Source organism: Nelusetta ayraudi, unplaced genomic scaffold, assembly GCF_046127955.1.
Source record: "Nelusetta ayraudi isolate G7.1 ecotype Tasmania unplaced genomic scaffold, CSIRO-AGI_Nayr_v1 ptg000124l, whole genome shotgun sequence".
NCBI classification, from domain to species: Eukaryota; Metazoa; Chordata; class Actinopteri; order Tetraodontiformes; family Monacanthidae; genus Nelusetta; species Nelusetta ayraudi.
This window is the reverse complement of record NW_027466174.1, coordinates 303,803-330,250: the sequence shown is the minus strand read 5'-3', so window position 1 is coordinate 330,250 and position 26,448 is coordinate 303,803. Positions and strand designations below refer to the sequence as shown.

Genomic DNA, 26,448 nt, shown 5'->3' with positions numbered 1-26,448 from the left:
TTTTAATTTTTTGGAAAATGAGTTTGCACGGCGGCGAGGACTCCCGACCTGGCAGTGTCCCTTCACCCGTCGTAAAAGGCTCAGTGCGTCGGGCAAAGTTTCCTGCCGCTGCCGCTCAGTTTTACCCCCCCACCCCCACCCCCACGGCCAAGGCACTTTGTGGTTTTGTTTGTGAGAAATGTTTGACATTTGGTGTGTGTGTGTGTGTGTGTGTGTTTGTGCCGTCACGGGGAGTTAAATGCAGCAAGAAGGTCGTTTCTGTTTTTTTTTTGTCTTTTTAAAGTTACCTGTGTGTGTTCAAAGTATGTTGTGTGTCTGTGGTGCGTGTCGCCTGACGTGCTGCTTCCTGGCTGATTCCTGTTCTGAGGTACGTGCTGTAAAATGTGTCGCCCTGTGCTGATGTACACTCAAGCCGTTTCGCATTTGATGACTAAAAATTTTACCACACCCCCTCAACCTCCCGAACCGTACCGCAACCTTTCAGAAACCCGTGTTTGAGCGATGTAACGCGCGCGTGTACGTGTGTGCGTGTGTTTGCGTTGCGTCTACAATATGTCTCCGTCCTCTATGCTGAAGCTGGACCTGCGGCTGGAGTCGACCGAGGCCTCGGGGGACATGGCGGACAGCAGCGGGTCTCCGCCCATCGGGGACAGGGGCTCGTCCAACAGGAAGCCCAGCTCGCCCCTCTTAACATGGAGGTCCAGTCCGCTCAGGTCCCCCAGGCCGGACATCCCATCCGAGAAGCTGGGGATCCCGTCGGAAAAGTCCAGCGACGGGGCAAAGTCAAAGGGCTGGGAGCTGCCCACCGAGGGGTACTGGATGGGCGGCTGGGCCTGCATGTGCGGCGGCAGCGGCGGCAGCTGCCTGTGCTGAGGGTGCGGCGGCCCCTGCTGGTGCAGGTGGCCCTGCGGCAGGAAGTGATGCTGGGGGCCCGGTGCGTGAGGCTGGCTCTGGGGTATATGCTGCATCTGGTGGTGGTGGGCCTGCGGCCCCGGGTGGGAGAGGTTCTCCTCCGGGCTGGTCTCGTGCTTGATGTAGGAACCCATCAGGTCGGCCGGGTTGAGGCCCGACGGGGAGTTATTGTGGAGGCCGTGCAAGCGGGCCTGCATCTCCAGCTCCTGGGGAATGAAGGACGAGAACAGCAGACGGAGGCAAGGTCACACAAAGGTCATGTTCTGCGCGGGTAGCTGAGAACTTAGCCGTCTTTGAATTTTCAACATTTGTGAATTTTGAATGTAGTGACCTTTGCAGGGCATGGCCCCCTGCAACCCACAAACCCTGAGTGCAGCAGAACAGTAAATAGATTTATTTTTTTTTAATTCTAACAAATCTCTTCCAAAAGTTAGATTATTGTTACCTGGATGCGTAGTAACAGCTGCTTGTTGGCCATCTCCATGCGTTTAAAGTTGGTTTCCACCTCTCTGGTTCTCTGGACGTCTTTCTGCATGCGTTTGATGTACTCCACGGACGCCCGCAATATAGTGCCTTTGTTCCAGCGCACATCGCTGCAGACATGATGAACAAAAAAAAATGACAAACAGGCAACCTCAGAGAGCGTTGGGAGGAGGGCCAGAGGAGAAGACACTCACAGGTCGTTGGTTTTGGGGATCATGGTTCCCAGCTCCTTGATGCGATCATTGATGTTGAATCTCCTCCTCCTTTCGACTTTGTGAGAGAAAAGGAAAGGGCCAAAAGACAAAACAGAACTCGTTTAAAAAGCTGCTCGTTGCCTCTGCAGCGACAGGAGAGAGAAGCGTGCGCGCACACACACGAGTCACAGACAATTAAACTTTGGTGCCAGGACAGCAGAAACGATCAGGTTAACCATCCACCAACTGTGTCAGCTAAATAGGTGCAAGGCTGCAAAAGACGAAAGGATCGCAGTGTGCACGTATAAGTTTAGGCGTGCACACGTACATGTGCACGTGTGTGTGTGTGTGTGTGTGTGTGTGTGTGTGTGTGTGTGTGTGTGTGTGTGCGCGCGCGCAGACGGTGAAGCACTTACTCAGATTGTGGTTGTCTTTCTTCTGTCTCTCCTTGGCCATCGCACGGGCTTCTGCATCATTGCAAAAACAACAAGGGATTAACTTGAGGGCTGAGAGCTGGTCGGGTCTTCATAGGTACAGTTCTTCCTCCCCCTACCTCCCCACCCACCACCCCGATGCAGGAACCCTCTTGTACACGGTGAAGTGAAGTGATGTCTGGGTGGAATTTCACGCCGTGTGTGTAAAACTGTGAGTTCCGCACCTGAGAGCTCCCGTTTGATGCTGAGGTTGGCAGGACAGGAGTTGCTGGTCATGGTGATGGCTGGTCCCTTCATCCCAGGGCCTGTGTACACGTCTAAGTGACTGCTGGACAGCGGGAGCTGTAGAACAGAGGAACGTCACAGCGTCAGTGAGAGAACAAGTCGGGCCGAAACAATCACACTTTGCTGCAATGGACCGATCCCAGGACGGAGCAGGCGACGGAAACTCACCGCGAAGCTGCTCTGGAAGCTCCAGGCAGAGAGGGAAACAAGAAGACTACCACCAGACCGTCGCACGTAAAACACCCCCGAGATGCCCGTTTAACGACGGTTTAAGCGCTAGTCTCGCAAATAAAAGTTAAAAAGTAGTCAGGATGTACGAGTAATGCACAATCAAGCTGCAGTCACACCGCTGTTAAATCCACATTATTCTCATTATTCTCAGAGTTTTACGTTCACCCTCATCGGCAGCCTCGTAAACCTTCGCGCCGAGAGTCACTGTAAAGGTCCTGATAAGGGGACGTAATAATGCAATAACATCACACCTTGAGAGAGGCTGCCAAACACACAGCAATGATTAACAGTAATCCAATCGGCCTTATCGCTCTTTACGGCTGCTGCCCACTGTCTTCTGCAGCACTGTCTTCACACAGCTCTCCTAAAACTGCTGCACTTTAGACGTTGCACAACGGCGGCAGCTCGGTTTCTGCCACCGCCACCGACTCCTAATGACTCGATTTGCTTTTTAATTGTAACGTGGCTGGAATGCGCGGGGGCCTTTTTCCCTTTTCCCTCATTACCACGCGTGTCCTACTCCCCGAGGGGAGGTCAAATGTGGCGCCACTAATTGAGTCCCTGACAGATAAAGGACCTTAAAAGCGGAGATACCTTATCTGCTGGCTACTGCTCAAGCTGTGAAATCAAACACGCTGGCGCTCATAAACGCACACGTAAACTCTCCAGAAGCTCACGTCCGCACGCACTCAATGTATATTCAGTGGAATCGCCGATGACCCCGGCTGAGGCATCGGCATCGTCCCGCTATTTCCCCCTTTTTTCACAAAACTAAAACTAAATCCCAGGATGCCTCTGCCCTCCTCTGAACCCTGTGAGCGAGTCTCACCTTCTGCATGGGGCCTCGTTCCGACAAGAAGGTCCAAGCGGAGGAACAAGACTTAGCATGGCTCAGTGTAACCATCCGTTACACACACACACACACACACACACACACACACACACACACACACACACACACACACACACTTCAAACTGCTCACTTGTGCCTGGTATTCAGTGGTGCTTTTACTAAACTTTGAGATTCCATGAATTCCTTGGAGTTTGCCACTTTAATCCACATCAGGATTAGGCAGGTGAGTTTTCGCTCGCCGGGCTGTCAGTTGAAAATACAACTCGAAACTTTTGTTTCCAGCGTTTTTCTTTTTTTCTTTGAAGAAATAATAGGAATAGCAAAAAAAATGAAACACTTTCTAAATCGTTGCTTTGATCGCTCCACACGCTGACCCCTCCTCCCGTCCAATCAATGGGCTAATCTAATCAACAGCACTGATGACATACACACAAAGACACACACACACACACACACACTCACAGACACACAGTCCCAATGATCAACCCAATCAACTTTAAAAAGAAGACCCTTTAAGATAAAACTCTGAGGTCATTTGAGTTTCCAAGCACTCACATTTGCCTGCAAACAAATACACACACACACACATGTAAAAATATTTACAGCAGTGAGCCAGTAAACCGGTAAAAAGACATTTGACCACTCGGTGAGCTCAGCCCGCACAAGTGGAGGCCTGCTAATGCTGACACTACTCCGGTACAAACCTGAAAATGAGCTCTAAACATCGATCCAGACGTGCAGGAATTCTACGGCTACTCCGACGGATGAAGAGCTTCTCCACTGTCCCCACCCTCGTCCCATTCCCAGCTTATAATCAGTGACGTGCGGCCGGGAGTTAAGAGCGGTCACCGCATCCGTCACAACTGAGCTTCACTCAAAAAATAAAATGAAATAAAATAAAACAAGCCGGGACTCCTACTAAACTACAACACAATAAAGATAATAATTTAAAACAACGACCCGATGATGATGCGTCGGCGTCTTACCAGCTGAATTTGTTCTCCTTCGATAACTTCCACTATCGCATACGTCTTATTCATCTCCTTCATCCTCTACTCCTCTCGCTGGGCCAGTGCTCCGTCCTGTTGTCAGCACACGCAGCTCTCAGCCAACCTCGTCCCGTCAGACTGACTCCGGCCGCACTGATCCCTGCTTTCTTCTAGCGCCGGCGCTCCCCACCAAACAACAGTGAACTTTCCCCTGACTGGACTTTCAGCCTGTTTTCCCCTTTGCACAAATTGCCCTCATCCCTCTTTCCCTCCCCCACTCCCCCCTCCTTTACCTCCCGCCTCCCCCGCCCCCTCCCTGTCCTCCTCTCCACCCCCTCTCTCCACTCCACAAATGTCTTGTAAACAAGTTGAACTCTAACTGCCGCTAGTTTAATTGTTAATTTTCTCGGTTGCTTCCCGCGAGCACAAAGCTCTGCACAGTCCTCTGATGCCTTCGCTGCGGTTTTTTTAACTGTGCACAGCTCGGGCCTTGCTATGGAATGTTTAGTGTTTAAGTCAATTATACACTTCAGCATGAGTGTGTGTGTATGTGTGCTCGTGTGAATGCTTGCACAGATGGGTGCATGAAGGCAGAACATGGCTCCTCCGGAAAGGGAACGGACCGTCAGCCCAGCAATCAGGCTGAAGGTTGTAAAGTATCTCGTTTTCTGTGCGAAACCTCCATCGCTGCGGTTTGGTTTGACTGAGATCCGCGCAAAAAGCACACACGCGCGTTCCCTTTAAAGAGAACATCTGTACCAACAGACAGCAGTGTGGGAAGAGCCACCAGCCGAGTCCCTACGACTTGGCATGTCCAGTCCTATGACTGGGATCTAGATATAGCCTTCTTGTCAGCAAGGGCTTCAAATAACTAGATTCCATCACATTAACTACTGTGCATTAAACAAAGCCAGGATTTGGGCACGTAGCCAAAAAAAAACATATTTATATATATATATATATATATATATATATATATATATATCTTACTGTGATATCCAGACCGTCAGCACACTGTCTGCAGGTTATCTCAGAGTGTGTGTGACCCAGTAGCTCAATAACTGCTTTGCCACTGGAGCTAACGGGCCTCCTGCTCACAGTTAATCCCCACTGATCTTAATCTCGGAGCCGACGGCAGCCAGTGGAGCCCGCTTTCGAAAACCCAAAGACGCGGTACGGGAGTCATTTCCAGCGGCTCCGCCGAGGAGCGTGGATGCGTGCCGATGACATCATCAACTGTCCATAAACAACATCCTAAAAAAAAGCAAGCCTGCCTTCGCCCTCATTGGTGGTTTACCCGCCTCGCAATCAACCCTCAGTGGCCAAATACCAGCTGGCTAGTTCAAGCTCTTTGCTTGACACATATTACTGTGTGCATATTATCATTCTTAACATTTTTTTCAAAATATTTGTGTAGGCCACAAAAAAGTAATCACGCAATATCATGATACCCTTCAAATATACTTGCACACAAAAAAAGAAAGACTATTAAAAACTTGGAAGAGACTTACTGTGTTTGGCATCTGCACGGGGTCAATGTACCTCTGGAGGTCATCGTAGTTGGACTGCATGCTGATGATGTTATCTATGACCTCATCCATCTTCAAAAAAAAAAGCCAAACAAACAAACGAAAACGCAGGAGAAGAGAGTTAGTTGCGTCGCACACACGACGAGTTTACACACTAAACTTCATCACAAGGACCAACAGCGAGGCACCTGGCAGCTGACGGCACGCAGGCTCTCCGTGTCAGCTCCCTTGAAGACGCACAAACTGTTAAACATGCCGTTACAGGAGGCTCGACGGAAAGGTTTTCTCTTTTTGTTGCTGCTGCTTTTTTGCTTCTTTGCCACCAATAGACTGGCAGCACCAACGGTCAAGAACTGCGGCAGAGTGGAGAAGTGCCGGTCGAAGTCTGCAGGGTTCAAAGGCCTCGCATTTACTGTTTCCGTCTCCACTGTCATTACTCCTGCAAGGCCATAATGGGGCATTTAAATTCCAATATAAGCCACTCTTGGCTGTCGCAAGTTAGTCAACACGTCCGCGCGCTCGCTTGCCCTGCGCGCGACACCTGCGCTTTTACAGCAGCCCAGACTGTATAAACCCTGCTCCTGCCTACCGAGGGCCAATTAAATCATTATGATGCTTTCATAAAATGAGTAGATAATGTCACTTAGCTGGTAATGTTTAATCCTCGTAATTTTATATAGGAGCGTAATCAAGTCATAGTGTTTTATGGTTATTTGGCGAATCTGGTGCCTGTAAACTGAACTTGTGAGGGAGAAGCAACCGCAGCAGGGATTAACGTTCACAGGTTTGTTAAGGCAAGCTAACAGGTGGGCCGCCCACCTCATTCTCCTGGCTGGAGCCGATGTTGAGCATGGCCATGGGGCTGTTGGGGGCGCTGTTGCCGGACATGAGCTGCTCCGTGCGGACGTGCGGGGAGTGCAGGGGTTGTGGGGCGGACGCCGAGCCTCCCGTCGGTGCCATGGTCGCAGGGGGAGAGGGTGGCACCAGCCCTGCGACAGCGTGGACAGTCTGCAGATAGATTGGCGCTGGTCATTCGTACAGGAAGTGGGTTGACTTGGACACGTGTCCGCATGAAAAAATAAATACAAAAAAAAAAACAAAAAAAAAAACAAAAGGCTTTATGAAGAGTACCTGTTTGGTGGCGAAGGTGGTGGACAGGTATTCTTTCACCTGCTGCTTCATGGACTGACGGATGTGGTAGTCAGTCGGATTCTCAAGGTGGGTCTGCACCTGATAGTGAAGGACGAATAAAAAAAAATGTTAGAAGTTCTTATTCCTTTCATCAAATGGCTGGTAATCCATGTACAGTTCCACTTTTTCATTTGAGGGAAAACTTCTAAACAGATTTTCAAAGGGATCCTTAAATATACTCTTTATTGAATAAGGTAAACTGAGCAGCTGGAAGTTGCTGTTGTTGTCAAACCTGAGTTTATTGTCCATAAAACCACAGAAGTAGTAAGATAGGGAAAAAAATACAAGCACGCAATACAACTTTAATTGGGAGCTGCAAAAAATGTAAAAACGCAGCAGCAACAAAAACATTTTAAAAAAAAGTTGTCAATGGCGTGAACCCAGTCGGTCCAGTTACACAATCACCTCAGTGAAATGGCATGTTTTTTTTTTTTTTATTGTAATGAGGAAACTTTTAGCGTGTATCTCCATCCCTTTATTTCAGGGATCCCTTCAAATGACGCGACGCGACGCGACGCGACACGGCTGTGTCCCAACACACATCATTCTTTAATTACACTCAATTGGCCAATTGAAATCCTGCCCAGACGTTTGGGATGACTCCTTGCGGGAGAGTTCAAAAATTTTTAAAAACACAAAGCACACCGAAGGCTCGGCTGCAGGCGCGCACACCATTATCCCTGTCCTGCATCGCTGGGACGGCGGCAGGATCAAGGAGCATTAAGTCAGCTGCGAGTCCCGCAGGAGCGAAGCCGCATCAAATCCTACAGCGGAGCCACACGGCAACAGGGGCTCGCCTCGCTCCTCCACATCAAAGGAGGGAAGAGCTCAGCAGAGAGCGAGCCTGGTCCCCCGTTAGTGCGGCAAACACCCGGCGGCTCCTCAGCCGTCACAGCCGCCCTACACTCAGACAAACTGCAGGGAGGCACCGCACCAACTCGCACTGTTTATTTACACCTTGATTGGCTGACGGTTTTGTTTTGAAGTGCGCATCAGACCGGCTGCTTTTTATCTGCGTCTGGGACAAACAACTGTTGGCTGGCGGCTGTCGCGTCAGCGCTGGTGAAGTCCAAAGAATCAACGTGTGCCGGAGATAAAAAAAAAAAAAAAAAAAAAAAGCGGTTCAGTGACACCGACGGACTGACAGCACAACCGTGTGCAAATACAACAGGCAGACGCAAACAGCGGGACAACAGCGGCAAGGCACGCAACTGCGCACGCCGGCTGAGTTGTCGGCGCGGCCAAAACGGTCTTACTGTTAGCGGTGAATGAGAAGTGAGAATGAGGCAGGTCAGAATACACAGTCACGCCCTTCTTCGGAGTGTTGAAAAAACAGAGAGACACACACACACACACACACACACACACACACACACACACACACACACACACACACACACACAGAATCAAAGATAAGGACAGGCACAAGCATCCTAGGAATCATTCAAAACGTCACGTTAGCATTATCTGCCGCTGTCTGACTCAGGCTATCTGCATCTCTCCCGTCCGTCCTATCGTGCAACATGTCAGACCTTCTCTTATCTGCCTTCACTTCTCCTCTCTCACGACCTGCTTTGCTGCCCTGCCGCATTTTTCTCTGTCAATCTCTCTCTCTTTCTCTTTTTTTTCTGAATCTGATTCCCGATTCGCCTCTGTGAGGCAGCGCTGCGGTGCCTGTGAGACTGATGGATGACCGGCCTACACTGTCCAGGGCGCCGCAAGGTGGAGCAGCAACGAGGGTATCTGTGATTTGTGGTTGTCAACTAAAATTTAATAAAAAAAAAACAAAAAAACCCTTACATATCAATCATCGCCTTGACCCCAAACAATTCAATCTGAATTGCATGCATGCTCACGTTATCGCCACATTCCTTTCATTAGGCTTGACTTCAAGGGTCGAGTAACTTGAAGTGGCAAACTTGACTCTCTTTAGGAAAACGTCAGTTTCGCTGCGGGGCCAACCAACCTTGAGAACTTCCACCGGGACCTGCATGCTTTGGTAATGCTGCGGCGTGCTGATGGCCGGGCTGGGAGCAGGTGGCCCAGCCATGCGCTGCTGCATGTACTGCAGCGACGCATTCTGCTGCTGCTGCTGCTGCTGCTGCTGCTGTTGCAGCTGCCGCTCCCGCTGCTCCTCTTGCTGCAGCTGGTCTCGCATGAGCTGCACACACACACACACACACACACACACACACAAACACAGAGAGCAGAGGAATTTCAGAAAATTACAGAAAATTTCACAAAAATTTCAGACATGTCAGAAAAAGTGTGAAAGTGTGTGTGTTTTCTTACCTGCATCCGCAGACCGATGCGCGAGGCCATGGCTGGGGGGCGAGGGGGCAGGGGAGGGCGAGCCGACGTCAGTGCACCACAGTCCAGCCCGAGAGGTAGAGGTCGCTGTGGCGCAGGGAGGAAGGGAGAAGAGCCAGTTAGGACAGGAAAGGTAAAAGGAAAGACGGCGGCAGGGTTATGTTGAATCTCAGCACAGCGTTTGGTTTTTTTTACCATGAAATGCGTGTGGATCAGGTTTTTCTTTTTGGTTGTTGTTGGGTTTTTTTTTTATTATTATTTGGTTCGTAGTAGCGACAGTCAACTCTGAGGCTTCCCAGACTCAAAATGAAACACACTCAACTGGTACACGGTTCAGCAAAGTTCAAGGGTGGAAAATAAGGATCTGAAAATGGCTGTAAAAACAATGGCTGTTTCAAACGTTACAATGAGCCACAAGATGAGCTGCAGTTTTTTGTCGCTACATCAGCAGCCATGTTGTTAACTTTTTACACACTTATTTTACAAGATTTGAAGCACTTCAACATGTTTTTTTTTTATGTGTTTTGGTTTTGTTTTTTGCTCCTCATTCTGAGGCTTGAAAATCAGATGATAGAATGGAAAGTTTTATGCAGTAAAACCGATGTAAAGTACACTTTGAAAAACGTTTTGCATTCACGAACCACCAACTTTGTTAGGTGAACAGTTCAATTGCTTGTTAAGGCAAATAATAAATCGGACAATCGCAAGGTGTGGTGAAGGACACCAACTGAAGTTCAAAGTGAGCACCTGAGTGAGGAAGAGAGGGGACAGAAGTGACTCCAGCGAGCGACAGTTGTGTGGCGGAAAATGTCTCGTTGGGGTCAAAGGTCAGAAAGGGCAAGCTGATTGGAGGCCACAGAAAGGCAACAGCAACCTGAATAACCACTGGTTACAATCCAAAGTACGCAGAATCTGAGCGCACAACACACTGAACCTTGAAGTAACGTACACACACTAGTGAAAAAAAAAAGTTCAGGACCTTGGTGTGAAATCTATGGAAAATGCACAACAGAGATCTACAGAGATATGACATCATGAAAGCAGCGCCTGAGTCGAGGCGTGCAACGGTAATTTCCTCATGTCAAACAGTCTATCCAACAGCAGCGTTGCAAATATCGCAAGGAAAAAAAAGTCAATGAGTGAAAAACTTGCCATGTGACCTTTTTTGTGAGGCGTCGTCTTGGTCGTGATGTTAAAATGTGAACAGCGTGAAGAAGACGACCACTCACATGCAAACTGTCGTCGAGCCAGTCGCAACACAGACGCCGTGTTGTGATTACCGCGGTTCATCGCCTCGTCAGAGACAAGCACACAGTGAGTAGCGAAACTTGGTTTGTTTTCCATTAGAAAATTTATGAGGAGCTCAAATTAAGTTCACCTGTGAAGCTCACAGTGCTTTTTGATGCATCCTGAAAGTTCATCTAAAAACCTGAATATCCCATACAGCGAGTGGCATGTTTGCTCACTGCCCACTATATTAGGTAGTACCCAGTACTGGTGCGGTGTATATCAGAAAGTGACCACTCAGAGCAGATGGTGTCTGAGCGGCTCATAAAAAGATCTTACAGACGTTGCCTGCAATTTGGTTCTACTACTCAAAATATCGCCACATTCAGTTCCTCAATTTTTCTTCAGAATTTGAAACCTTTTCTATGCAAATCGATGTCTGTTCCTTCAAAGCACTCTCCCACCGGCTCAACGTGGTCTCCACTAGCAGCCCTTGGTCGCACTCGACCCGACGTTCAGCTGCAGCATTTTACGTAACCGAATCTCATCGGCCACACAATGGACACCGTGTGAAGCCCTTAACCGCCGTCCACATTCCTTCGAGAGCTTCTGCTGGCAGCGAATCCGTCCACACGATACCCCAAAGGAGACACAGCACCGCTGTGGTACAGATAACATGCCGCCAGGCCAAAGAGTGGGGGGCCAATTTTTATTTTATTTTTCTCCCCTGTAGGACTGACGGCTTCCATCAGGTGGTGTCATATGTGCAAAGCGTCGCAGTCAGCGCAGGGAAGCCGGTATGAGGGAAGTGAACGGCATCACTCCTTGGGTGAATTCGGAGGTACTTCTTCAATGCTGCATGGGTCTTGTGGACATCATGTGTTCTTGTTGTGCTTTTTGGTTCGATCATGTGTCCGAGAAGGAAGGAAGGAACACCCACGAAACCCTTCACAGCAAATCCTGCCCTTTTTTTTGTATAATTTCTCGGCAGCTCGCACGCACACGATTCATAAACAAGTAGGCACATACGCACACACGCACGCAGTCGCCTACCCAGCCTGGGGAGTCCCAAGGAGACACACTTCCCCTTCTGCGATGACTGATGTTTGTCCCCTGGTGCTGCGACTACGCCGGAGCAGCAGCAGCAGCAGCAGCAGCAGCAGCAGCAGCAGCAGCTGCATGGTGAAATCTAACAAGGCTCAGGTTTGCTGCTGCTGCTGCTACTGCTGCTGCTGGCGATGTGTTAGAACAGAGTGTAGCAACAACCAATCAGAGCCGGACCCCCCCCTCCAGTCTCCGGTTAGAAACACAGTCTGTATATGGTCATAAAGAGAGAAAGACACAAGAGAGAAAGACAGACAGAGGGGGAAAGAAAAGCTCATTGTACGTGAGGTACAATAAGAAAGGCAGCTCCTATTGAGGACTGAAGCCGCCTGTTGTCCGAAGTGTACATTTCAGCGGCCGAGGAGGCGCACACACAGCCGGCTTTGTGCCCCGCTGGATGGCCCACATGAAAAACACACACCCATGCAGATTATCACAGCGAAACAAACGGGCAGCAGAGCTTCGACTCACGGACTCCACGGCGTGAGAAGCGGCCGCTGCCGAGGCGGCGCTCAAACGCAGCCGTTCAAATCTGCACTGATAGCGTCCACGCGAGAGCCCGTCGTGCGATAATTGTCCCTTTCTAGGTGTTCACTCACAGACATGGGGTGTTGACAACTCGACACAGAGAGGCAGGAATGCCACGCAGTGTATTAATAGAGCCCCGACAAACTTGGAGATTACATCATCGCACTTGGCGGCAAGGCACGGCGAGCGAGAAGGACGCCAGCGCTCTTAAACTGAACACCGAGACGGAAGAAGAAGATGAAGCAGAGTCAGAAGAAGCAGAGTCAGAAGAAGGAGAGTCAGAAGAAGGAGAGTCAGAGTCAGAAGAAGAAGAAGGAGAAATTTTGGTGTTTCCCTCGACCTGCTTCTGCTGTCCAAGTTAATCCCCCCCAACTCTGAACCAGGAGCTGTAAAGTGTGAACTTCATGCGCCAATTCACTAATTCACTACGCGCGGGGGTTTGGAGATTTTGCGGCTTTACGAGCGCCGCGGTGTCGAGTTTCAACACAACCTCGCTCGCACTCACCTAAATACTCTGGTCAGAGACAGCGGCAGCTTCTTGGTGTGTGTTTGTGTTCCGCCAGCAGTCCTGCCTCGGAAAACAAACAACACAACACACGAAGAAGGTGCTGCTCTCTTGTCTGTCGTTCGCAAGCACACACACACGCGCGCACACACACACACACACACACACACACCACACACACACACACACACACACACACACACACACACACACACACACACACACACACGTAAACACACACACGTAACTAAAAAATAAGACAGCACAGAGAAAGCACTTGTGACACAAGACGGCTCTCTTGTATCTCTGCCTTGTTAATTTTTCCTTTTCACCCCGAACGCTCAAAGCCGATGGGCGCCCTCCAGAGTCGGCCTCTGCTCGAGGCGTCTTCCCACTGCCGGTGCCATTTAGCCCTTCATGAACGCCTCCGACGTGAGGACACGTGTGTCCCGGGGATGTCACTTCCTGATATCGTATGGTGACACACTGCTACCAGGCAGCATGACCCTCCCTCCACCCCCGCCCCCCCCGAACCCCACGCGGGCCTGTCCCATTGCCCGGCATCCAACCGGGGTTGGCAGGCATGAGTGACGCAGTGCCAGGACACAGCGGCCATTGTGTGTCCGGCCGCTGTGATGTCACAGCGCCTTCACTTCAAACGCTGACAGCCGGTGGGAGGATCTGCAGCAGAGGAAGCCCTGGTCAGGGGTCAGTAACTGGATTGTGCCATGGATTAGTCACACACACACACACACACACACACACACACACACACACACACACACACACACACACACACACACACACACACACACACACACACACACACACACACACACACACTGTATATAGATACATGCCTACACGACATGTGAGAGTGCACGAGGCACATGCAACATGTGTATGTGTGTGCTTTGCAACGACAGATTTGCTCTTTTCTGCACACATGCATACAGTACACCCATACAGTACACACGCACACACACACACGCATGCACGCACAGACATTCGAGGGTTGTGTGGGGCCATGACACCTGTGCACAGAGACATGCGATAGAATGCGTGTATTTTTAGAATTCCACCGGCCGATGCCGAGAAAGTGTGGATACGCACAACGCAAACACGCACAACACAAACACAAACAATCCGAGTCAATCCGGCCAGACACATATACACACACATACACACACACACACACACACACACACACACACACAGACGGAACCTTTCCACATTAAGCGATGTGTCTGCGCCTTCTCTAATGACGAAAATAACCCTCTGCTCTCTGTTCTCCTTTTCAGGAACACCCAGTTCCCCTGTGCCTTGCTGCGTTATTTTGCTCTTTCGGTATGTGAAGGGTTTTTTTTTTTTTTTTGGCAACCTGCAGTCCAAAAACAGAAAGAAACGTAACGAAAAAACAAAAACAAAAAACAAAGCACAGAAAGCGCGCGCCTGCAACAGGTTGACTGTCTCGGTGGCGACCGATCGGGCTACTTAGCATCATGCTAATAGGAGACAGGTGCCAGGCACCATAGCCGTAGCATTTCACATGTGCTCGTATAAAAATAAACCTGAGCGGGTTATTTATTGGTCGGGACGGCTTGTTGCTTCATCTAAAGATATTAAGCATAATTGGTGCAACACCTCAGTGAGTTGCACCAGTGAGATCTTCTCTTTCACATTCAGGAAAAAGACAAATGATGCATTTCGAAAGACACATTTGACAATGATCTTGCAAACTTTATGCATCTTTAAAATATTCCTCAAACACACACACACACACACACACACACACACACACACACACACACACACACACACACACACACACACACACACACACACACACCAATATAATGTTGACAGGATTGTGCTACTGGGCTGGCATGGAACGCATGGGATCCTCAGCCCCCTTCCCTCTTTGGTGCGTTCACACACAAACAGCCGTATCCCTTGGCGACAAAACACACTGTACTACTCTATAAGGACACGCAGACAGTCCGGCAGATGGACATGCAACACTTTCACAACAGCCAGGACTGGACCTGTTGGGTCCAGCAAGGTCAAGAAAAAGAAGTTCAAGTGGACACATTTTAATGGACAGAGACACACGCACACATGCGCTTTTACCTGTCTTAGGAGAAAAATGAGTATGCAAGATGAGAGTCGCTCTGCCTACGCTGCCGACTACATGCCAGGACGGTGGAGGCAGAGGGGAGGGAAAACCTGCAGCAGCCAGGAGCCAGCGGTGCCAGAGGCAAGGACAGGGAGAGAGGGATGGAGGCACAACACAAAGAGAAATGACAAAATAAGACAAAGAAAAACATGAGAGACAAAGAGGGAAAAAAACGATGGAGACGATAAATGGAATGAATGGTTCTGTGAGAAATAAATACATGAATAAATGACCTGGTGAAGTAGTGGAGTGTACAGCGGGACGGGAAGCAGCAGATGTGCAAGAAACTTTCCGCGGCGGAAGCTGGGAGGCGATGAAGCGTGTTCAGAGCCGATTATAAACACAGAGGGCGCTGCACTGCGACACCACGGGGGCCAACACTTGTGTCCCAGGAGACGCTTCTGACTCAGTTTGCTTGTTTACAGCTCACTCGCATGGTTAACGCACACATGGTAGCTTGTCGGGGCTGTTTAAAAAGAGACGTATGTCTGTCAGGTGGACACTGATTGCATGCAAGTGGTCCACTTTGCAAAATATTCAATTTTTTTGATATGGTTGCATTCACAGTTGATTTTGTAAAATTATTATTATTTTTTATTTTTTTTAAAGGCTTCTGTGTAATTTTCCAAGCAGCAACTGTGGATGTGTTTTATTTCCCCTCGAAAACCAGGTGACCTGGATTGACATCAGCAGGTCAAACCACAACTTTCCGCTCGGCGACAAACTCTTGCGAAGGTCGTCTGAGTGAATCAGCGTAACTCTTGGACAATAGATGTGAATCACAATGCCTGTCACCTAGCACGCTCTATAAATAGCTCTTCCAGGAGGGGACCCTTGGCTGGAGTCAATCTGTCCACTCGCACAGGTCACTGGAGGAGATAGAGGACAGGAAGCCGAGAGTCCGTCAGCGCAGTCACACCTTCATTCACGCCTTATCAAACGACGACGACGACGACGACAACACAGTGAGACGCAGGAAGGGCGTCTCAGGGAAAAAAAAAATAAAACTGCTCATCACTTCTGCTTTTTCTTCAATCAGTTTTCACAACTCCTTATTCTGCCAGTCAGCGGTGAAGCAACTTCCCCTGCAGGAAGCCCGGGGGAAGAACAAAAGCTGTTTATCATTCCACAGCAGCAGCTTCAGCCAGCGAGTCGTAACTCCGTCAACATTTTACTATCAAGCGCTCTGACTCTGACTCTGACTCGTCGCTTGATCCGGGATTTTTTCATTATTATTATTTGACTTTTTTTTTTACTTCAAGAAAGCAACTCTGTGTCCAGCCATGCTGGTTGTGTCCCATGCGGTGCCATCAGAAAAAACAAAACACATTCACAGTCAGGTGGTGTTTCGCAGGTGTAGCAGCAGGAGTTTGATTGGTCGGATGATGCAAATAAGACACAGAAAAACTACAGACACCTGTCAGCTTTTTTTTTTGTTTTACTGCCAGCTAACACAAGAGGAGTGTATTTATACTCAAGTTCATATTGACACACGGACAATCAGCCGTCACTTAGCGCTCAACAAACACCCACTAAAACACAAACAACACTCTGCAATTACTCCAGATCCTAGTTCTCTCTTTTTAAAAAGGTCAAAGGCAGACAAGCAGAAACAAGCCTACGTGCTGAACTCACGTTCACACTTTATTTTTTTTCATTTTTATGGCTGGCCAAGGTAAGAAAAACTTCACAAACTGCTCGGATTTTAATCATCTCTGCTCTGAAGCCGTTGCAGCGTCAATAAATGGGCAGCGTTGTGACAGCGCAGAGGTCCTACACTACGTCGAAATATTCCTCACCTGAAAATCTCTCACAGCCGCCGAAACAACATGGTACATCCACGGGGGGGAAAAGACGAAAACAATAATAGTTGAAAATCAGCTGGTCCAGGTTTGTACAGGCGCCGACAGAGACAGTTTGTGATCCAGGCCCGACCGACCGGTGCGTTCATATGCCGGTTGACTGCTTGCGATGCCACTCCTCCATCCAGCGAAGGAGTGGGCTGAGTGACAGTCACTATTAGTCACCTCTCTCTCTCTCTCTCTCTCTCTCTCTCTCTCTCTCTCTCTCTCTCTCTCTCTCTCTCTCTCTCTCTCTCTCTCTCTCTCTCTCTCTCTCTCTCTCTCTCTCTCTCTCATGAGCTCGGCTTCCTATTCCTCTTCGTCCTCCCCCTCCTCCCACGACTCTCCCCCTCATCGCCAAAGTTGCCTGACAGCAGCAGTCTGGGGTGACAACAATGCGAAGCCTGTGTCAAGCAAACTCATCGCCGGCTCTCCAAGTCCTCATCCCTCTGTCTGTTTGTTTATTTATTTTTTTATTTTTTTATTTTTCTGCTCTGATGTGGAACCGTCCTCTTACCCATCCAGACGTCTTCCTGAAAAAACATGCGAACATCCCTTACGGACAGCCTCAACCACAAGTGTGTGAGCACGATGGTTATGACTGTGTGAGATTTTTTATGAGGTACACCACAGTGAATCAGCAAATATAAGTACTTCTCTAAAATGGCGAGGGGAAAACGAACGAAGGGCGGCTTTATTATTGAGAACCAGCGGTTTCTTATTATTTTAAATAAAAGCCTTTTAACAAAACTTTTTTCTGTTTTGTTTTTTAGTAGATTACTTCCTGTACAAAAGGGAAGTTTCAAATATGCAAGACTATGCAGTCACTTCCACAAGATCACACATTAAAAGTCCATTCTTCCAATTTTCAAACTGGGACTCCAGTTAATTAGCTTCAGTTTGTTGGACTGAACAGTTGCTAGGTTTTCGTCACGTTGCCACAGGGGACAGAACGAGATGTGACGTGAGGTCAGAAAAAAACCAGAACAAACACAACAACAAAAACAGGGAGAGGTTATCACAAGTCACAAATTGCAGATCTTCAAGTGTGACAAGACTGTGAAAAGTAGGGCAGGCAAAAAAGTGGTGAATGGGCTTTTCTCATTCGCACAGCTCAGATGGCTAAAAACACATCTTGTGTTAGAAAAATTTGCTAAAATGAATTTTGCAGGCTGTGGAACCTTTAACCTTTACTCCTTCATCTCCTCCTCTGCAACCTCATCCTCCTTCTTTCCCATTCCCTTGTCTGCAGTCAAATTAGATTCATATTTTTTGTTTGCGCATTCAAAGTCTGCGCACGAGCGCAGATTAGTGTCCCAACGTTGTCAATAAAGGGACAAACACACAAACGCAACACAACTGCCCAGGCAGAAAACAAAAACAAGGACACAGCACAGGATGTGGTGGAGCCTCCTTGTGGCAGTTATGGAACAGCAAATGAGTTCAATTCATTTCCATAACAAAATTGTGAAGAGAGGGGGAATTACAGGAGGCCGTGCCATGTCACACTATGTTTAGTGGTTGGTTACACTGAAACACCACTCAGTGAGCTGGAAGGAAATCAAGTGCCACAGGTTGTCACACAGTGTCTAACCCACATCAGGCCGGACAATAAGATCATTTTTGACAAGAGGCATACTGCCATGAAACTGAAACGCCGTCTTTGGCAAACCAAACCCAAAGTCGGTCCACCTCCATCCGTATGCTCCCATAAAGTGCCGCCACCGCCGCCGCTGCCGGCGTAGCGGAGCACAAACGCGGCTGCAGTGCTGGCGGAGGAGAACACAGCGGCGCCGGCCAGACAAGCATCCCTTGTTTATACACAGAGCTGTTAGCAGCGGCCCCGTCACAAGTTCTCATGGCGTCCGCTGTGTATTTACTGGGCTATTTTGGTCCGGAGGCAGAACCCCCACGAGCCTGCAGCTCATTGGCCGAGGTGGCCGCAGTCCTGCCGCGTCGGGCCAATGGGGAGTCGTACGGGTAGGAGGGGGAATCATTGACCAAAAAAGCCTTGTGCTCGTTTGACAATGGCCTCTGGAGGAGGCAGGGCCACGGGCGCACGCACACATGCGCGCATTGGACCCCGCACACGTACAAAAACACGCCACCGAGGGGCCTCTTGCAGCTCTTCACTATGCAAAGGCACCACGAGTAGACAACCAGAGCTCACCGGTGTTGTGATGGACGACTGCGCCAACGCGTTTTGGAGAAGCAGTAAAAAAGCAACTGTGACCTACAAGCAGAGAATGGATGACGCCAATGCACGTGAGATGGTGACGTGGAGACGGCTTGCCAATTCAACCATGTCGATACGTGATATGGCTGGAATTTTAGGTTTTTAAAAAGGTTTCGTAGATTACAATTCAAATCATGGCAACTCACACGACGGATGTCTGCGGTGCTCATACTCACGCTTCCTTCAAACTCTCACTTTTCAAGCTGATTAAATCCCAAGAAATAAAAAGTGCATTCACGTTAAATGAGTTCAGTCTTTGTTCTTGATCCAAGTGTGTGTCTGTCTGTGTGTGTGCGGGTGCGTGCGTACGTCTGACAGGAAGTTGTGCAGCGACTGGCTAACCAGCTGTGCAGCATTTTTTTTTTTTACACAGGTGAGACAGAATGAAAGGTATTCACAAGATGAATTGTGAGATTTAAAAAAAAATGCAAACCTACACACACTTTCTCTCTATGGGTCATAAAATCTGATTTCCACATGCAAAAAAAACCTGCCCACTCTACTTGTTTTTCAATTTGAGTGTCGCAGTCTGATTTACGATCGGTTTTACTCGCGATGGATTGTAAAGTGGCAACTCATTAGCACAAAAAGAATGTGGTTGTCTTCGCTTGTGGGTGTCAGCGTCAGTTTTTTTTTTTCTTTTTAAAAAAAAAAAAAAAAGGAACAGGGTTTAAAGACAGGTCATGAAAAGGAAGATAGTAATGTATCCAAAACAAGATCTCAACAATCTTGGGATAAGAGGCAGAGCGCTGCCACTGAAAACCACCGACAGGAACGACTTTGGGTTGTGAACAATGTTTTTATAATAACAAATAACGCCCCCCCAAAAAATACTTAGCATCATTGTGTTATGAATCGTAAAACCTTTTTCAACAAAACAACTGGCCAGATTAACGTGCAGCGACATCCTGTTTGAGATTGATTGGCTCGTCTGACAAGCTCAAGGAAAATCAAACAGCGAAAGCTGTGTTGTGATTATCAATCCGATTCTTAAAAGTCTTTGGCCCACAAGGTGAACGTTCACTGGGAGAAAACCTTGTCAAGCCACATTCAGATTTTAACTTGCAAGTAGTTTTTAATTTAAATGGAGCTTAATGCTGCTGCTTATGGACATTTAACATCAGTTTCACTGTTTTTATTGGAACGCAGAGTCGTTAGTGTTAAATGATGGTTCCATCGTCAGTAGAAATAATGTTTAGAAAAGTCTGTAACCCTAATAGTCAGCTGTTCAAACGGCACCTTTTCTAATAGAGGTTATGGTGTCTAATCTCTTGTGAAAATAAAATGAATATCAAAGTAAAATCGGGAGAAATTCAAGAGCATATTGATGATCTCAATGGATGAACATGAGATGAGCAGGGCAGAGTGACTTTGTCTGATCCGCACTTAAACTCAAAAAGGGATCAAAACACAAGGCAGAGGGTGAAGTTGGTCACAAAGTTCCACAAAGTCGAGCCGAATGTGTTAGGATGGGCTTGTCTTTCAGGGTCCATGAAAGCTGATTCTGTGGAAGGTCATGCAAATCAAAAGTGTTGAATGGTCAGCAGGGTCAGTTTGAGACCGCATCGATTACAAGTCAGAAAACAAAGTGACTCTGAAAAAAAAAAAAAAAAAAAAACAAGGTTAATACGTCCGGTTACACACAGGATGAAGTTGAGATGCTGTGAAGCATTTTTATGTCCACATAATAACCTGTTTCATTAAATTACATTTTTTGTTGTTGTTGGTTTACAAGAAATATTGGTGTGGGATGACAAAGGGACTTGCTGCAACCACAACACTGCTTACAAACTTACTTAGGTCCCTAATGAGCATAAATCTGCCGTGTGGGAGGCTGAGAGCGCACAAGACCGTCACAACTGCTAGTCAGTCAAAAGAGGACATGAAACAGGGGAATAGAGAGAAGATGAGGAAGTGGAGTCACACACTCAGCACATGCTCCAAAATGTCCCACCCACACTGGCCCCGGACCGATCATGGGTCCTGCTGTCACAGGCTGAGCGCATCTGGGGCCCGTCGACGCTGTGGTGACAAAAATCCCACCTTCTGTAACAAAAAGGGTGGAGGAAACTTATGTGACCTTTTCCGCTTTTGTCTCACTTAGTGTTCACGTGAAATTCAGGTTCGGGCCGCGACAAAGAAAGACCCTCTTTGGGGCTGCACCAGTCATGAGAGAAACTGGCTCCATCCATCTGGCAAACGCATGAAGCTGATGTTTGCGCACACATGCGCTGCCTTTTGTTTACCTGAGGAAAATTAACCCCTTCTTCAAACAGTAACAAGCGGACACCAGTCCAATGAGGCTGAAAATATGACACACATGCACTTTTCCAACACGCAGGACACACAACAGACACGCGGAGGAGGGAGAAAAGGTAGAGGAGGAGGAGAAGGAGGGGGAGGAATAAGACGAGAAGGAGCAGAATGAGGAGGAGGAGGTAAAGGAGGAAATGGAAGAGCACGAGAAGACAGAGCAGGAAGAAGAGGAGGAGGAAGAGGACGAGAAGGAGAAGAAGGAAGAAGAGGAGGAGAAGCAGGAGGTGACAGAGCAGGAAAAGAGGTGGAGAGAAGAACAAAGAGGAGGAGGAGTAAAAGTCTGTGGCGCCGGCAGAGGAGTCATCGGAATTAGAACGCGGCGCAGCTCGTCAGAGAGGTCGCCTGCCGGCCCACTTTTCAGCGCTTGAAACTCAACCCTGTTCTCCTTCAGCGGACATCTGAGGAGCTTTCGCCGACGGTTTTTGCCGGTGGAGGTTACAGCGAAATCGTCTGGCAGGCGTCACCGCGCTGTGCCGCATACTCTCTGCTGGCCTTCTGACCCTGCTGACGGTGACCTCCTCGTGGCTGAGCGCGTCGACTGACCCCTGACCTCTTGCAATGCGTGCACTCTGTCACCCCATATGGATGACAAACGCCTGCGCTCGCACGCACACACACACACACACACAGACACACAGACACACACACACACTTTGGTTTTGTCAGTGACAGCCGCCAACGGGTGCTTTGCACGCAGGTGAAGGTGGAAGAGGCAGTAAAGACATTGTGTTCACTTGAAAGACGTGTTAACTTCTGGCTCCTGTTGGGGAGTCACTGTGAACTTGCTGAACTGTTTTAAAGGTCCCATATTCTACACATTACTTTTTTTTAACTTTATTTGTCATCACAAACTCCACATAGCGTAGCCGAGTATTAATAAATATGAATAAAAAAAACTTGATCTCCAGAAAACAACAAAGCCTCGGACAAAATAAAACATTTTAGCTGCAATATCAGTTTCCGCCACACGGCGGCCATGGCAGGACACCTGTCTGGAGGTGTTAACTCAAACCTCGGAGAGAACAACAATAAAGTACCAGGGCCCTTTGTGATGTCACAAAAGGTGGCCTATTTCGAGAACTGTGTTTTAGCACAGAAAGAGGAAAAGAGGAGAGGAACAAAAGAAGAGAAACGCAACCCACTTCTAGGAATTCATGGACAAGCTGAACTTCGTGGCAAACTTTGCTGCTGTTTACTATCATTTTTCACCAGGTTTTCAGACATCTTTGAAAAATCAAAAAAAAAAAAATCAAAATTCAAAGGCAATAATATTCTAATTCAGTTCATATTACTTTTGAGTCATAAGCCGCGTTTCTATTACCCTGAGAGTTGTGCAAAACCTGAATATCTTAATTAAAAAACTGGGCAGGGAAACATTTAAACTTCGAAAAACTTCTCATGTATGGGTAAAAGGTTTTTACGTTCTCATGAGGTGGTTTTTCACACGCATCGATATAGAGAAAATTACAACAACCATCCCCTGATGATAAAAGCGACAACAGCAGTAATGACAACTGCTCCAAAAACAGGTTTTGTACCTCCATTCTGCTCACAGTGGGTTCTCGCAGGATGAGATTTTTTACGAGAATCACAGCTTATGCACTTCACACCATTCAATGGAAACACCTGCAAATCGCAAGTCCAAGTTTCAGAAATATATTTTTTAATTAATTCGCGAAAAAACTGTAATGGAAACGCAGCTATAGACGTGGCAGGCGAAGGTAAACAGTTCCAAAGCGTTTCTGCTCATTGTCGGGATGAGAGGCGTTGCTGGTTTACTATTTATAGAAATGAAGAGGATCGAAAAAAAAATAAAAGGTGACAGAGAAACAGAGTGAACAAACAGATGCAGCCATATGGAGGCCCGGGTGCCTCTCAGGGAGATCAATTATTCAGGTGTAATGATGTGAATGAATCATAGCTGCTACCACATGGCCTCAATGCACCTTTTTGATGGGGGGGGAGAGGGGTTTGGGGGGGGGGGCAACGTAGAAATGCCTCATTCACAGTCAGAGTGTGTGTTTGTTAACGATCAAATACGTAAATGCAAGTTTTCCTTCCTGTGACCCAGATGTGAAGCTGCTCTCATGCATGTGAATGACCATCTGTGGATGACACTGACACTGACCATAAAAGGCGAGGAGAGTTCTTGTTGGCACACACGCACACACACACACACACACACACACACACACACACACACACACACACACACACACACACACACACACACACACACGATGAAAACATTTTTTCAGGAAAAATGCCAACAAAAAAAAAAATCAGAGGTTACAACGAAACCAAAGATGAAAGTGAAGATGGTAGAACTTGGTCAAGTCAACTTTACTGGATGTTGCTGCATTAAATGGAAGCAGCGCGTTGCTTCACCACCAGAGGTTTATCTTATTCCTGGTGATGGCGAATCCATCGATTATTCCATCACGGATTCTCCACACACGTTTTAAACTTTTTCCCTATGAGATAGCCATTCAAAATAAAGGCTTTTCATATTTAAATAAGAGTGCCTTGGATTTCCCTTTTTTTGACGGATTCTCCTGGCTTCCAGGTGGCGGGTCAGCGCTGCACAATATATTGAAAATATACATCACAACGTCACCGTGAGCAACACACACGGCACGGAGAACCCCTTGATCTTTGACAACATGCAATCTAATCACCCTTTGCTCGACAATAGATACTCTCAAATCAGCTGAAGCCTGACAGTCCAACGTATCTGGGGATCAGGTCGCTAACTGGCAACGTTAAGTCCACACAGACGAGCGTACCGAGTCACTGTGACAGTTTCAGGAAAGAAAAAAAGTGTATGATGGCGGCAATAAGATGTTCATTGCCAGGGGTGGTGCTAGCAAGGTGGGTTTCTTTTCTATTAAACTAGCTCACTGGAAGCAAACCGAAAGCATGCGATGTATTTTTTTTTTAACACGCAACGCGTGTCTTTTTCCCATCACAGTATACAGCAAACACATTGCATGTCACGATTCCCTGATGCAATGCGGCTCCGCCGGTGACTCACGCGGAGAGCCGCCACCACACATGCTGACCACTAAATAAAAGGCTGATGTCTGAATGTCACATTAATTGGAATCTTATTAGTAAGACACCAATGTGGTTTCAGACGACAGTCATGATGAGAGTTCAGAAAGGCCAAATAAGGTCAACTGAGATAATTCTGTCCTGACCTTCGAACCTGATTGTGAGGCCTTTCAGATAGGCGGGAGCCAGTGATCTAATGTCAAATACTTGTGTTGATTTGATGCACTGTGACCGACACTCTGAAGAGCTGGGCCCATCTGCCAGCTTTGCAGGCCTCACACTAACTGTGGACGGGATAAAGTTAGACCTCAGCTCGGGCAGGAGTTGAGGAAAGGCTTTTTTTACACTTACACTTTTTAGACTGATTCTGACGTAATGATAATAATAATAATAATAATAATAATAATAATAATAATAATAATAAAACAATATCAAGAAAATAAACATATTCAAAGGATTATCGCAGTTAAACAAAAGTGAAAAGGAAAAAATGAAGCCAAATCAAAGTGGCAGCTAGCACTATCCTGAAAAACTTAGACAAATGCATTTCATTTTTCACGCACGAGGGATGACACTCGGCCAGCAGTCTGTATGCATTCCCGCTAATAATAAACATGCACTGTGACATTAAAACGTAACGCAGCAACGGATAGAGCAGCCAAGCACCGAGCCTCCCAGACGTATGTGAAGGAAAGCAACAACTTCACTTCAACATCGAGGCGAGCCCCTGGGCTGAGCTACTGTCACTGATACAGGACGGCCGACTGCTTAAAAAAGGCAAGAGGGGCAGCTCTCAGTGGAGACTCTCTGATTAGAGTCACAGAGAAGTGCTGCTTCACTGAACACACTGCATTACCTTGCACTATTTTAGCAGAACAGAAAAATGATATAGGGCAATAGAAGAAGAAAAAAATACATTGACAGAAATGTTTTTTTTTTGTGCCATTGTCATCTCTGTAGTTTAGTAAGTAAAGCTGACACTGTGAGCCCAGCTTATGACGTTGTTTTAAGGCGACATGAAACAATATATTGTGTCAAATGCAACCATCGGTGTTAAATAAAATGTGACCCTTACACATTCTAAGCGGCCTCGAAGTTGTAAAAAAATAAAAATAAATAAAAAACACCTGCACAAGCAACCGCGTCCCATTCCCTGGGAATAGCTCCTAAACTGTTTTAGCAATGACTCAAAAACACCCTTTGTGACACTACGTGTCGTGTTTAAACGACAAATAACCGACAGGTTTGGATTTGCGTTTGAAATTTGACGACGGAGAAATGCGCACTTACCCCCCCCAAAAAAAGAAGAAATTATTATAATGAAAAATTTATTGTTGGTGAGGTTTTGTAAGCGGTAAGGGGCCAGCGCAGTCGAGAACGGGCTGAAAAACTCGGTGTCGCATGGTGAAATATCACTTACCCTATGTGAAGGTCAGACAGAGCGAGGTGGTCAGGTTGGGCAGAAAAGTGCGTGCCCACTGACTTCACTTGCGTGTGCCCTTTTAGGAGCAGACCCACCCGAGGGGACTGTCGCGCGGGGGGGAACTTCGCGTTTAGAAAGTTCGTGCGGGAGAAGGGGGGAAAAAAAAAAAGAAAAAAAAAAACAATTTAGCGGGACGTGAAGATTCCTGGGTATTTCCACAGCCCGCTGCCAGGCACTGGGAGCGCACACTCACTTTGTTTTCGTTTGGACCGTCGAGGTGTTGTCAACGCGCGGTCACCTGTGCCACCGTCAATGGTGCAACGTGTGGTGCTTTGTGGGAAACGTAGTTCTCTGGTGCTCGCTCGCTCGCTCTCTCCCGCTCTCCCTCTCTCTCTCTCTCTCTCTCTCTCTCTCTTTCTCTCTCTCTCTCCCTCTCTCTCTCTCTCTCTCTGTGGTATATCGAGGCGATGACGTCATGCCCGACGCTTGTGCGTGGTCCTTCTCCCACTGTTCTGTGGGCCGCGACACTTTCAATACCCGCGAAGACCTGTCACTTCTGCTTTTCGTTTTGTTTGCTTTTTTTAAAGACCGCAAACGGTGTCAATGCTGTATTTTTACGCATGTTCA

At 47.7% G+C, this 26,448-nt stretch overlaps 1 protein-coding gene across 4 annotated transcripts; it reads right to left on the bottom strand.

The window, feature by feature from the left end:
* tfeb (transcription factor EB) lies at positions 1-26,047 on the bottom strand. Of its 4 annotated transcripts, none has more exons than XM_076050149.1 (12): positions 25,819-26,047; positions 14,906-15,001; positions 9,394-9,498; positions 9,068-9,262; positions 7,042-7,140; positions 6,730-6,918; positions 5,893-5,982; positions 2,248-2,365; positions 2,006-2,056; positions 1,590-1,665; positions 1,358-1,505; positions 1-1,118 (listed from the first exon to the last, which is right to left on the bottom strand). In XM_076050149.1, exons 3-12 carry the CDS (start codon positions 9,421-9,423, stop codon positions 546-548), a joined length of 1,569 nt encoding a protein of 522 aa, XP_075906264.1. In that variant the 5' UTR covers positions 9,424-9,498; positions 14,906-15,001; positions 25,819-26,047; the 3' UTR covers positions 1-545. The 4 variants fall into 4 exon arrangements, with proteins under 4 accessions (XP_075906264.1, XP_075906261.1, XP_075906263.1 ...); XM_076050146.1 differs by lacking the exon at positions 25,819-26,047 and adding an exon at positions 16,751-16,951; XM_076050148.1 differs by lacking the exon at positions 14,906-15,001.
* Between the last annotated feature and the right edge of the window lie 401 nt (positions 26,048-26,448).

What these genes read in the sequence shown, in the direction of transcription:
- tfeb (XM_076050145.1), bottom strand. Translation starts at nt 16,789, where the DNA reads ATGTACCATGTTGTTTCGGCGGCTGTGAGAGATTTTCAG. An exon ending in GCATCGGTCTGCGGATGCAG is followed by an intron (nt 9,263 to 9,393) that starts GTAAGAAAACAC and finishes GTGTGTGTGCAG; the next exon opens with CTCATGCGAGACCAGCTGCA. An exon ending in AGCTGTTACTACGCATCCAG is followed by an intron (nt 1,119 to 1,357) that starts GTAACAATAATC and finishes TTCATTCCCCAG; the next exon opens with GAGCTGGAGATGCAGGCCCG.